Genomic DNA, 12,396 nt, shown 5'->3' on the forward strand with positions numbered 1-12,396 from the left:
TGATTATCAGCATTATGGAAAGACAGGTTCAGAGAGTGCTTCGGATGTGTATACTGATCGTTAATTGGAATAGGGTGCAGATTTTGAAGTTTAATAAGGATGATTAACTATAATTTAATTTAATATGAACGATAGGTAAATCACCCAGATGGATTTCGAGGTAGACAGAGCTAATAAACGGGAAACACCGTAGCTAACGATCCCACCCATAACGACATAAGTATCAACGCAAATCAATCTAGAGACAGCCGACAGCATTGAATGTACAAGCAGAGGATTCCAGCGAGGAAGAAATAGAAGAATCTACCAGTCATGAAAGTTCATGACAGAGGGGGAAGTAGACCATATGTGAAACGGGGGCGGAGAGAAGAAGAAGAAAAGAACAAGGGACAAAAATGTGTGCGTAAAAATGGGGGGAGGCAGGCTAGGATATAGAACACGGCACATAACCTCCCCGTAACAAGGAGCGTCGATAGATATCGACAGAGAAGTGAAGAAAGGGAAACGTCAAAGCTCATGATACAGGGAAATGGGGAAAACTGATTTAAATCGAACAGAATAGGGGGTATGAAACAAGGGAGACAAAAGATGTAGGAAAGAGAAAAAAAAAAGAACAAAGAGAGATAACAGAAGAAGAAGATATGTGTACATCCAGTTAATAAAAGTATGTTTAGGCGAGAATGAGATGACCGCTGTGGTAAGCGCAGATCTCAAGCAAGGATAACGGCGGTGGTCGTTACACCTAGAAGCAGTTGAGGGTGCTCTTCTTCTTTTTCTTGTTGAGGGCAGCCATGCGCTCTTCGAGCTGGGCACGGGCAGCCTCTGCTTCGCGACGGGCACTGCGCTCCTCCTCGACAGCTTGAAGAGACAGGCGAGCGGAGCTGCGCTCCTTGCGAAGAGAGGTGAGCTCGTCTTCGAAGCCCCAGGCCTTCTTTTTCCAAGCCTCGCAGTCGCTCTTGACCTTGCTGCTCTGGGCTTCAAGGTCGCCGAGAGCTTCTTCCAGGGTGGCGGTCAGTTGCTTTTCGGCGTACAGGTGCTTCTCGATGGTTCGGATACGGGCTTCCTGGTCCTCGACCATCTGGGCATTCACCAACTCCTTGCTAGCGTGCCGAGAGCTGGGAGGGGACACACTGGATGAGCCATTCGTCTGAGCGATGGTAGGCAGGGGTGGAAGAGGAATAGCCGGTGGGGGCGAGGGAAGGGAAGCAGCCGATGAGCTCTTGCGGAGGTTAGAAGTGAGGGAGCTGCTGCGATCGTGCGAACTCTCAGTGTTTCCGGTGTTCTTGATTTGGAGCTCCAGTTGTTCAATCCGGACCTGGTAAGTTTCAATGTCTCCCTCATAGATAACGATCTTGGCCTTGGCATCCTCCAGGGCCTGATCACGCTCCTGTTGAATGACAGAAAGACGGTTGTGGTGTTGATCGAAGCTGTTGGTGATCTGCTCCTCGAGCTCCTCAACAAGACGCACACTTTTTTGCTTCTCAATCGTGATCTCTTCAACCAGAGCTTCCTTCTTCTTGACCTGCTCGTCCTTCTGACGAAGAGTATCCTCCAAAGTTGCGACCAAGAGAGCCAGCTCGTTGACCTTAGCGTCTTGGGCGGTGTGCTTCTTTGTCATTTCATCCAACCGGCTTTCTGATTCACCGTGAGCTTCGAGTCGCTTGCGAAGGTCGTCATTGGTACCCATAAGCTCGGCATATTTGTCGGAGAAGTGCTGCTTCTGGGACAATACATCTTGAATTTGATCAGTCAACGACTCGGCGGAAACGTCAGAGTTGAGAAGGGTTGAAACAGCCTTGAGCAGCTTGACCAACTCATCACGAGAGTCGGCAATTTCTTTCTGCAAGGCAGCCATGGAATTGTCATGCTCGGCATCCTTCTCAACGAGGCGTGCATCGTACTCAGCTTGGAGAGCAGCCTTAGTCCGCTCCTCAAGCTCAGCCAATTCACGCTTGTGAGAACCGGTGAGGGTCTCAAGCTCGCTCTGATGAGAATCAACAGCAGATTTGTGTGTGGAGATCTCCTTCTCAAGCTCGGCCATCCGAGCGGTGAGATTCAAGTCGACAGTGCCGGCAGTGATCTCCTCATCGGTGGTGATTTGCGCGGCCAGTTTCTCCTGCGCATCGGAGTGTGACTTCTCCAGACCCGCAATTGCGGCAAGCTGACTAGCGATGGTGGATTTGTGCTCTTCAATGTTCTTCTTGAGCCCGTCAACAAGATCCTGCTGCTGGGCACGATCACCCTCAAGCTCCTGAGCAGTGACGTCCTTATCAGTGAGCTCATTGCCCTCAGCACGCTCAGCACGCATCGCTTCCACGGAAGCCAAAGCCGCCTCAAGCTCGGCAAGAGTGCCAGTAAGCTGTGTCTCTGACGATTGCAAAGACTCCAGCGCACTCTGATGCTTACCCTTCCACTCGGAGAGCTCGCCTTCAAGGGCACCGATCTTCTTATCTTGCTCATCGGCACCGGCATCCATGGCGCGAGTGGCGCTCTCCTGGGACTTGAGAAGACCGTTCAAGGTCTCAATCTCTCCAAGCAGCTTCTTCTCTCGGGATTCATGTGCATCGCGGAGCTGATTGATTTGCATCTCCTGAGATATGACCTGGTCACGCAATTGGGAAACCAGGGCCATATCGACAGGTGAGGCGCCCTGCAAACTAGATCGTTCTCTGGTAAGACCAGAGATAATAGTCATCTTCATTTCCATTTCCTTTTTAACACTCTGGTTCTCAGATTCAAGGGACTGGAGGCGCTCCATACGGCTCTGCAGTTCGTGCATCGTCGCATCCAAATGGTAATCGAAGTTGTGCATAGCGTCTGGCTTCTCGGCGAATTCTTCAGTAGCAATCAGTCGCAACCCGGTAAGCGCGCGGGTGGCACGGTCCACGCCAGACAGAATATTCTGGCTGGTCATGCGTCGGATCATCTTGAAACCGGGGGTCGCAGGGGGGAGGACGACTTGGCACGTTGAGCCTCTGCCTTCAGCTTTTCAACCAGGCCAAGAATCTCTTCGTGCTCGGTCTGCAACTCGGTGTACTTTTGAGCCATCAGCTCGGCGCTCTCCTGGTGTTCGGCCAACATCTTGCGCATACTCTCAGACTCCTCAGTGTCCACAGGTGGCACGACAGGAGTCGAAGGCGTGGAGGAAATTTGCTTTGATCCACATTCAGAGGATTCGCGCAAAGTGGATGGCTCCCCGGCCGAGGACAATTCCGAGGAGAGTGACTGCGAGAATGAGTGTTGTGCTCCAGACTTCGATATGGGAGTGCCTCCGTTTCCTAAAAAAGACACGGGGCGAGATGGGCTGTCGATTTGGAGATTGGATGCCGGGTGACGAGCTTCGTCAAGCTTGTCCTGGCGGAGTTCAGCAAGGACTTTGAGGACCTGCTCATACTTGGACTCAAGCACTTCGTAATCACCCATGGTGTTCTCGTGCTGTAGACGAAGGTCGAAGAGCTCCTGGGTAACTGTCTCAAGCTTGTCGGCAACGAACTTAGACTGAGCAGGACTTGAAATGGGCTCCTGAAGAAGTGCCACGGAGCGGCGTGCCTCCATCTTACTGGTGACATTCTCTAAGACCATCAAATCCTGACCAGAAACATCAGCGTCCTGGTCAGATTGCTCGGCAGATTCGTCGGATGCCTCCTGAATTGACTCGATAAGATCCTCGTCCGATTCAGGGATAGCTGTCTCAGTGGCTTCGCCGAGGACATCCAATGATGGCGTATGTCTGTGAGAAGCAGATGCACCGCGAGATGAATGAGACATCTGAGGGTGATCAACGCCATTGGGGGCAGCATGGCTGTCAGCCTCATGGTAATGATCTAGTTCGTGGAGCAGGTTATCCAGCTTTCCAATGCCGCGTTGGCGTTCGATTACATGCTCCAATCTCAATACTTCGCGCTGCATCAGTTCCATGTCCTGGTCACCTTCCGCAAGTCGCTCTTCGAGCGTGGATATATACTCTTCACAGCTAACTTCACTGTCGCGGGCCCGGCTGAGCTCCTTGCGCAACTCAGCCACAATAGCAGCATGTTGCTCCTCGCCTGTAGACTGGCCATCAAGCTTGGATTCCAGCTCATTGAGATAGGTCTCAGTGCTAGCCTCGCGATCTAGCAGCTTTTGGACACGAGACTGCAGCTGCTCGCGAACGGCCTCGACGTAGGCACATTTAGTCTCACGCTCGAGAAGATCGCTTTCAGTGGTAGAAAGAGAAATACGGGTATCGGACAAGGAAGATTCCAAGCTTTGAATGGTCTTCTCGTACTCCAAAACCATTTGCTCCACAGATTCAGCAAATGACTTGGAACGCTGCATTCTCTCAACTGAGCTCTTGCCGATTTCCGAGGCAGCTTCGTCCGTCTCGTTCGTATCGTGCGAGTCAGTGGCCATGGTCGAAATGAGTTTGGCGTGTCGTTGGCTCAAGGAGTTATAACTCTCCTGGACATCCAACAGTTGGTTCTGTAGATGCTTCTCACGTTCATTCTTGCGTGCACTTCGCTCGGGGGAGGATCCATCCCGTCGGTCAGATGCTTCGGCGTTGCGAACCTGTTGGCGCAAGAAAGCCACCTCAGCCTTGAGGCGGTCGATGACAGCCTGTTTATCACCGTCATCGGCAATATGCTGGATGCGGGGCTTGCTCTGGATGGCTCTGGCACGCTGAGCGTATGAAACAGTGTTCAAAGTCTCGCTCAAGTGAAACTCGGCCGGTGTCACACAGGCAATCATATAAGTATAGGCGTTTCCGCCCAGTGAATCCTGAAGCAGTCGAGTGAGCTTGGAATCACGGTAAGAAACGTGGGAACCCTGTTGGCGCGAGGAAAGTTGAGAAATGACCTTTCCAAGAGCTGCTAGACCAGCATTAATGGAAATACCCTCCTTGGCGCGTTCGCCAGAGGCACCTGTGTTCTTGAGCCGTTCGCTGCCTGCCAAATCCACGAAGTGGAGCTTGCTGTCAACGCTAACCGAATCACCCGAGAACGAGTCGACTGGCATAGACATGCGCTTCTCCCTGGCGGGGCTGGAGGTTGTTTGGCCAGCCGAGGGTTTGCGCTGGATGAGGTTTAAACTGAAGACGGCGTGCGACCGAGAGGATTTGGCGTTGATGGCGGTGGAATCTGTTTGACGGATGGTCGAGCCGAAGTTCAAGGCACCAATTAGATCATCGAAAGAATTAATATTCACTTGGTGTAGGCCAGTCAGAATAATGCGGCCCTTGGTGTCTTCCCGAATTGTGACGTTGCTGCGGTCATTGGCGACGGTGGACTCTGGGAGCAGCAAATCTCTCAAATGCTCGTTATAGATCTGTTTTGGTCAGCATGTGCAACACGTAAACAGCCCAGTAAGCTTTAGCGCACCTCCACGTATGTAGCCTTTAGCTGCCAGGTCTTTTCCTGGGCTGGCTTTCCAAAGTTGGAAGCGGAACTCATCGAATATCGTTGCGGTGTGCGGAGGCCCGTAGTCGAGTTGGAGCCATTCCGGTTGTGTTTTGAGGGGCCGTCCAATTTATCGAACAAGGCCTGCGCTGCACGAGGGATAATTCCTGAAATGACACGCACTTAGTGTCAGAATGTCTGAAGCGTTGTACAACAGGGTTGGAAACTCACCCATGTCCTGCATGTTATTCTGTTCACCGGGGCCCGAGGTACCCATTGTGAACGACTTTCCAGCGCCGGATTGGCCATATGCCATGATGGAGACATTGTAGCCCTGAATAAAAGAGTTGACACTGTCACTGACGTACTCCCACACACCCTCCTGCTCAATGGTCTCGGGGAACACGCGGTCGAAGACGAACAGCTTGCGTCCCTGGGGAACATCGACGGCGAGACTAGTCGGCGCGGTGACATGGACCATCGAACGTTGGAATCGCTGGGGGATTAATTCGTAACCGGGGTCTGTTGGTTTCAGAGGAGGTCGTACACGGACAGCTGCGCGCGTCAGTTTTGTTCCAGGCCGTGTTCAGGGGAGATCACACCTACCGACTTTGACTGCAGTTTTGCCCTCGTCGTCCGAGGCACGACTGCCTCCCTGCCTGCTGCTCATGCTCAAGCGACTGTTACTGCGCGGCGTGCGCATGACGGCGCTGATGGGTCGCGGGGGTGCACCAGTCGGTGATGCTGGCGGTGAGACTGTCATCTCCCCGAATACCACACCAGGTGGGAAAAGAAAGGAAATCGAAAGGCTAATTGAAAGGTGTAGGCATGAGGCGCGAGAAAAGGAGATACTGTGGAGAAATGTCAGTGCCCCTTAATTTTTTTAGGCAAAAAATAAGAGTTCGGCAAGGAATCACAACTCTCCCCCAGATGAACTGCAGGTTGAAAGGGAGGGAAATAATAATCAGAAATTACACCAAGTCAACCTAGAATAGTCTAGCTTCAAGTAAGATGAAGGGGGGGCCAAACAGTTCAGGGGCAGTCTTTGCTATCTCGACTCCAGGGCTTACCACTCTACTACTGTACTGTACTCTACGACTCTATCACTCAACACAGGAGGCTTCTTTCACGCATACCACAACGGTTCTCTTCACCGAAATGGCTTGATCTGTCCTCTGCATAAATACTCCGGGCACATGGTTCAATAGTTACGGTGCCTTACACCCAATGTCCACTATTAGACGCGCTATATACAGCCCGAACCCAGGTCTCCACAGATCCTTAAAAGTGTGCAGGGAATCAGCCCACACGTTCTAGCCGTTCGTTTCAGATTTCTTAGGCTTAACCCAAGGCCACTGAGAGAAAGCGATCCGAGATTGCGGTCTCTGCCTTTCAAGAGAACCAGAGAGCCAGTGTCGATCGGAGCACTCACTACCACATGGAGGCTAAATCGTCCAGGGACGGGCCAGTCGGTCCAATGTGGTAATTTCCCCTGGTTCCACCATTGGTTCTTGTGGAGGGGAGAAACTATTGACTAGTCTTCGCTTGAATCAGCTACAATGACTTATACAATATCAAGTCTACAATATCTTATGGGGCTATACTTCGCTCCCCTCGGAACAAGCAAAACACTCAAAAATAGGCTTTCAAGGCTCCTTTGGTTTCTGTTTGGGACCTAAAATGGCACTTTGTTCCTTGGAACCGACCGACCCACATGAACTAATCCGACCGTTAAGGGATGATCGATGATATCTGGATTCCAACTCGATTGCGACTCCATTCCTACTCCATTCTGGCCATTTTAGCCCTCACACGTAGCGCTCACAGCTGTTCATGGCCCTCAATAGAAAGTGGACCCTTCTTGACCATGATCGTAAGTACCTCGTACAACACATCGGCGGCAGCCCTAAAGAGAACCCGTCAGCTTTGTCCTCAACACTAGATCGGGAGACATACATGGTCGACAATTCCGCATTGGTATCATATGCCGGAGCCACCTCGACAATATCCGCACCAATAAAATTCAGTCCGTCCAGGCCGCGAATGATCGTCCGCAGTTCGCGCGTTGACCATCCGCCTGTCTCTGGGGTCCCGGTGGCCGGTGCGACTGTATTGTCCGAGCATTAGATTCGACGTGACAGGTTCCGAAGACTAAAACTTACAGGCAGGATCCAACGTGTCAATGTCAATGGAAAGATAGACTGGGTTGTCTGTTCCGACACGGTCGCGGATCTTCTTGATAATGCCGTCCGTGCCTGCATCACGCGTTAGCACCACAAATGTAAGATGGTCGAGAGAATGTACCAATGGTATCAATTTCTCGGGCCTCGACGATCTCAAAGCCACAGTATCCATCATTCTCATAGTCAGAAGGACCCGAAAGCGTGGTACGGATACCAGCGTGAATGTTAGTGTCGTTCTTCAACAGTCCCTCCATCGCAGCATGGTAGAAGTAAGTCCCGTGGTTAATGGCAGCAACCTGGCTAGGGGAGCCACCAAAGACTTTAGGCTTCCATGAGTCCCTAAGCAAAAACAATTAGCCCATCTACTTCCACTCAGACAGAATGATGCGCTCACAAGTGACTATCGAAATGGATAACAGTCACAGGCCCATAAGCCTTGTTGATACTCCGCAGCAGGGGCAATGTAATAGTATGGTCGCCACCCAATGTAATGACTCGAGGAAGAGTCTTCCCAGCCTTGGAGAGACCCATTTTATCAGCATTGGTGAAGGGCTTGCGCATCAGGATACTGTTGTGTCCTTCCTCGATTTGCTGGATAGCCCAGGCATTGTCGTATCTGGAGGAAAATACAAAATGTCAGCTTTCATGCACAAAGCTGCTGATATCAAGAAACTGACGAAGTAACCGGCACGTCACCGCAATCCAAAATCCGCATGTCGCTATCGAACGGGTTCGCCTGCAACGGTACATTGTAGCCACCGCTGAAGCCCAATTTGCGTGAGCCTTTATATTCATTGCCATTCGGTGGCAGGTGTAAGCCTTCTGCTCACTAGAAAGGAATACATACTAGAGATTGAGGCGGCGAGAACCTTGTCTGATGCCGCTGGGTCCGAAACGGGCACCTGGTCTGTATGAGGTTCCGGTGTCGAAGGGAGCTCCTATTGAGTTATGAACGAGTTAAATAGGTAATTGACTGATATTGAGCTGGAAGTATGTTATTTTGGGTATTGTCTTACCTAGGAACGCGATGTCGTACTTCTCGGCTTCGCTAGCCAGGCATGGGAAGTAGGGGAGGCGGCCGAAGGTTGAGATTCCGGAGAAGACGGAGTCAGCCTTTGATTATTAGTGACAAAACTCAATTGTATCTGGGTAAGACTGATTATCTCTCATACTTGGGTGCCACCATCACCTGGTAGAGTGTTGTACCAAAGGCTTTGGTGAGGACCGGCCATTGGGGTTTGGCTATGGTCCCCATGCCCTGCAGCCAGGACAGAAAGGGCGAGTACGCCTGCAATGGATGAGAGCATAGTTCCAGTCAACACAGATCAGAAAGCTGAACTCGGAATTTTAGAAAGGTAAGAAGAAACAAAGAAGCTCAATGTTAATATGAGTTTGGTAGTAAACACACAAGACGCACCGTCTGTCCGGGGTATATGTAGTTCTTGAGCCAGAGCATACTAAGCCCTCCCAAATCTTTAAAAATACTATGCAGTGGGCCCATTTCATCAAGTTTGCTTTCCAGTGCGGTCACCACTCCCATCATTGCCCAAAAGCAGAGACGATTTACAAGGGTCCGTCAATTCTATCTATCTAAAGTTTCCGTACCAGAAATTGGCGTTGATCGGAGACAAAAATACGATCGCTTCGAAGGACTGGGCCTCTTCTCTACCGTCAACTTCCCATTAAGGAAAACACGTTAGGACATGGGTTGGCGGGGAATCGGGAATCAAGACTTGGCGACATACACCATGAGCATGCAAAGCAAGATTTACATCGTCCGAAAAGGGAAGTTTCGAGGAGTGGGAACATGAACCAGGCATCAAAGTTGGGGAAGATAGCGAATACAGTTAGGGCTGTTGATGTACGTTACAGCTTATCAACGGCCGATCATTGGAGGAGTCGATCTATACGATTCTTATCAATTGTTTTGCTGTCCGACAACGGAAGTCAATGGAAGTATAACTGGTGTTTGATGATCGGATTCTATTTTTTCCAGTATTGTTCGTAACAGTGTAATATGCATGGCACAGCTAATAGCAATGTACGCAATCAATGTGTTGGCTATGCCTTGCAGGCTGCAGGAAACCAATATGACACGAAATGTGGATAGACTTCTGGCAAAATCAGGGTTTCAAACTAAACAAATATTTTTGTCTATGGTTCACTCATATCTCCGTAGTGAAGCGATCCTCAATCCTGCTCAATTCCATCTTCCAGGGTCTCATGTACATCCATCCTCAAAAACGCCTTCCGAACTTCAACATCCCATGAACTACAAGCAACAACCCCCCACTCCAAAATTCCAACCAAATACAGCGCAATGCACTGGCCAACCCACAGACCTTGGAGTCCCCAGCCATGGAAAGCAAGCCAAATACCAAGTGGCAAAGCACCGCAGTAGTAACTTACCAAATTGACCAAAGCACCCACATGCTGCCGTCCCATTCCACGTAGACTTCCACCACAGCTCCCATTAAGCCCATCAGCAATCTGGAAAAGCGCCACATAAGGCAAGACTTCAGCAGTAAGCTGCACAACGCTCCTATCATCATTGAATATTTTCGCAAAGTGGTCCCGCGTCCCGATAAGGACGGCTAGCACAACTCCACCAAAGATCATACTTAGCACGGCAGAGGTATGCGCTGCCCGCGCTGCTCCAGCACTGTCTCTACTCCCGAGTAAGTTGCCAATGCGGGCGGAAGTGGCAACTCCAATGCCGAACGGGATTGTATTGAGCACTTGGTCGGCTGTCATAATGACACTCTGGGCTGCGAGGGAGGTTGTTCCAAGACGTCCGGCTGCCAATGCCACAATTTCAAAAGCCCACCATTCTGTTCCGACGTGGATCACACCAAGGAGAGCTAGTCTGGCGAATGTGCCTAGGTTCTGGAAGGCCTCACGCGACCATCCGCCCCAGCATTCGGAGCCGTTGATGAAGCGTGCGTATAGGACCAATAGGGCAAATGAGAGCCAGTAGCAGAGGCCTGTTGCCAATGGAGCCCCTAAAAGACCAATTTCGAATTTGTAGCAGAATAGATAGTTGAGTCCGGCATTGAGGGGCGATGTAATAAGGAGCACGTATGTTCCTGCCCGCATGATTCCTATAGAATAGTTAATGACTGCTCTCTATGACACTTCCTAGAATATGAGTAAATACCTTGCGCCTGCAAATACTTTTTCATAACCTCAAAGTAAATATATCCCAATCCACCAGGAATCAAACAAGTCAAAAACCTCGCGCTATCATGCGAAAGTTGCTTATCCTGTCCGAGGAAAAGAAAGACAGGCTCGGAGCAGGCCCACAGGATAGCAACCGGTATATAGAGCAGCCCCAACACGAGAAATCCGCGCTGAAGCAAGATTCCCAGATCATGTTTATTGCTGCTGCCTGTGAATGAAGACGAAGCAAGTGTATCCAGGGCCGTTGTACCACCGAGTGCAATCATCCACGCAGTCACCATGGCGAACATCTGTGAAAATGCACTTGCTGCCAGATTCTGTGGTGATGAGCGGCCAATGATCAGCACTGATACGGTTTGAAGGCTATTTTGGAGCGTGTATGCTAGGATCACGGGAATTGAGTCCTTGAGCAGTAGCCAGAATTCGGCGAGGAGCAACTCTCGTGAGTAGGGGTTTTCTTCTTCGGGTTCGATCCATGATGATGAGTCGTCAATTGGTTTGGATAGAAGTGAGGTATACTCGTTCGGTCGCGGATGGTTTGAGACGGCATTGTCAACGTCGGAGTCGTGCATGGCAATATAGGACGAGAAGAAAACTACTTCTCGAGATGCTATCGGGGTTCAATTGGCACTCTGATAAGTTTTTGTTCAATGAACGATTCAATTGATGCCTGCTTGCATTAGAAGACAAGTGTGGGCAAGCGAGGATCGGTAGGATTAAGAAGTAAATAAGAGACCATCTCAAAAGTTCTACTAGAGCTCAACTAGATAGGGTGTTTAGTACCCTAGGCTTTATTCAATTTTCGGAATGCAAGTCCCGCTTAGGTCTGAATACCAAGGTATTGTAGCAAAAATAGCGATTGGACTAATAATACTTAATTGTCGTAATTTTGCTCCACTGCTGTTGTTGTTTTACATAGTGAAATCCAGGTCCGACGTCGGATTACAGCCAATACTCGTACCCGAGTTCTGGAGTAAGTTTTCACAGATGAGCCACGTTTCGGTTGCTTCGGTATAGATAAAAAATAATAGAACGGTCTAGTTTGGATGTTTAGAATGATGTCAGAAACAACTTTATTGTTTGGGTCTTATCAGTGGGGAAGAGGGCTGTCCCTCTCCACGTCTTGCCCTAAAACGGAAGTTGACTAGCGAAGGGGATTTGTTGTCAATCGGAGAGTCGCTTCATGTCGGCCGATACTGTTATTTGTGTAATTAGTATGACAATTGTGAATGAAGCGTTATCTTCTATTTCCAATGCGCCGATACAATTTAGAGAGCGTGTACAAAAGGGGCAACCCGAAGATATCGTATGTAGTGGTTATGACAACAATGCTAGGAATAAAAACACTCCACTCCAATGATAATCTCCATTTAACCTATGTCGAAGGGATACAGTTCTAATCAGACCCTGTGTCCTAGTTTACTGGTAAATGCTTGGCGTGGAGTGCGTACCCCAGAGATTCCTCCAAGGTAGAATAGAGCAATGCTCAGGGATCTTCACCTCGGAATATTAAATTTGCACTTAATCTTCTATTCTGATCATTATGTGATCAGTTAGTCCCTGATCGTCTTCGTCTCTTATCTTTTTGCCCTTATCATCACATTTGGCCAGTTGATTGGCTGGTTTTGATGGCTTGCATATACCCTTGTCGCTTCAGT

The 12,396-nt window shown here is 49.8% G+C and overlaps 3 protein-coding genes across 3 annotated transcripts; all 3 read right to left on the reverse strand.

Annotated features, from left to right (window-relative positions):
• Positions 1 to 742: 742 nt before the first annotated feature.
• On the reverse strand, positions 743 to 6,138 carry N7511_006281 (uncharacterized protein; the record flags this gene model as incomplete). The annotated part of the gene is made up of 5 exons (XM_057128658.1): positions 743 to 2,906; positions 2,957 to 5,304; positions 5,358 to 5,557; positions 5,607 to 5,930; positions 5,982 to 6,138. 5 exons carry the CDS (start codon positions 6,136 to 6,138, stop codon positions 743 to 745), a joined length of 5,193 nt encoding a protein of 1,730 aa, XP_056983214.1.
• A 1,064-nt stretch (positions 6,139 to 7,202) lies between these two features.
• On the reverse strand, positions 7,203 to 8,865 carry N7511_006282 (agmatinase; the record flags this gene model as incomplete). The annotated part of the gene is made up of 9 exons (XM_057128659.1): positions 7,203 to 7,281; positions 7,332 to 7,482; positions 7,538 to 7,630; positions 7,680 to 7,897; positions 7,953 to 8,174; positions 8,236 to 8,319; positions 8,406 to 8,496; positions 8,575 to 8,671; positions 8,731 to 8,865. Coding segments are annotated over 9 exons (1,170 nt in total), but the record flags the coding sequence as incomplete, so codon positions are not given.
• Positions 8,866 to 9,748: 883 nt separating this feature from the next.
• Positions 9,749 to 11,310, reverse strand: N7511_006283 (MATE family efflux transporter; the record flags this gene model as incomplete). Its single annotated transcript, XM_057128660.1, has 2 exons — positions 9,749 to 10,659; positions 10,716 to 11,310. The coding sequence occupies 2 exons, from the start codon at positions 11,308 to 11,310 to the stop codon at positions 9,749 to 9,751; spliced, it is 1,506 nt and encodes a 501-aa protein (XP_056983216.1).
• Positions 11,311 to 12,396: the final 1,086 nt, after the last annotated feature.

This window comes from Penicillium nucicola (genome assembly GCF_028828085.1).
Source record: "Penicillium nucicola strain IBT 29836 chromosome Unknown utg000006l, whole genome shotgun sequence".
Lineage (NCBI taxonomy): Eukaryota > Fungi > Ascomycota > Eurotiomycetes > Eurotiales > Aspergillaceae > Penicillium > Penicillium nucicola.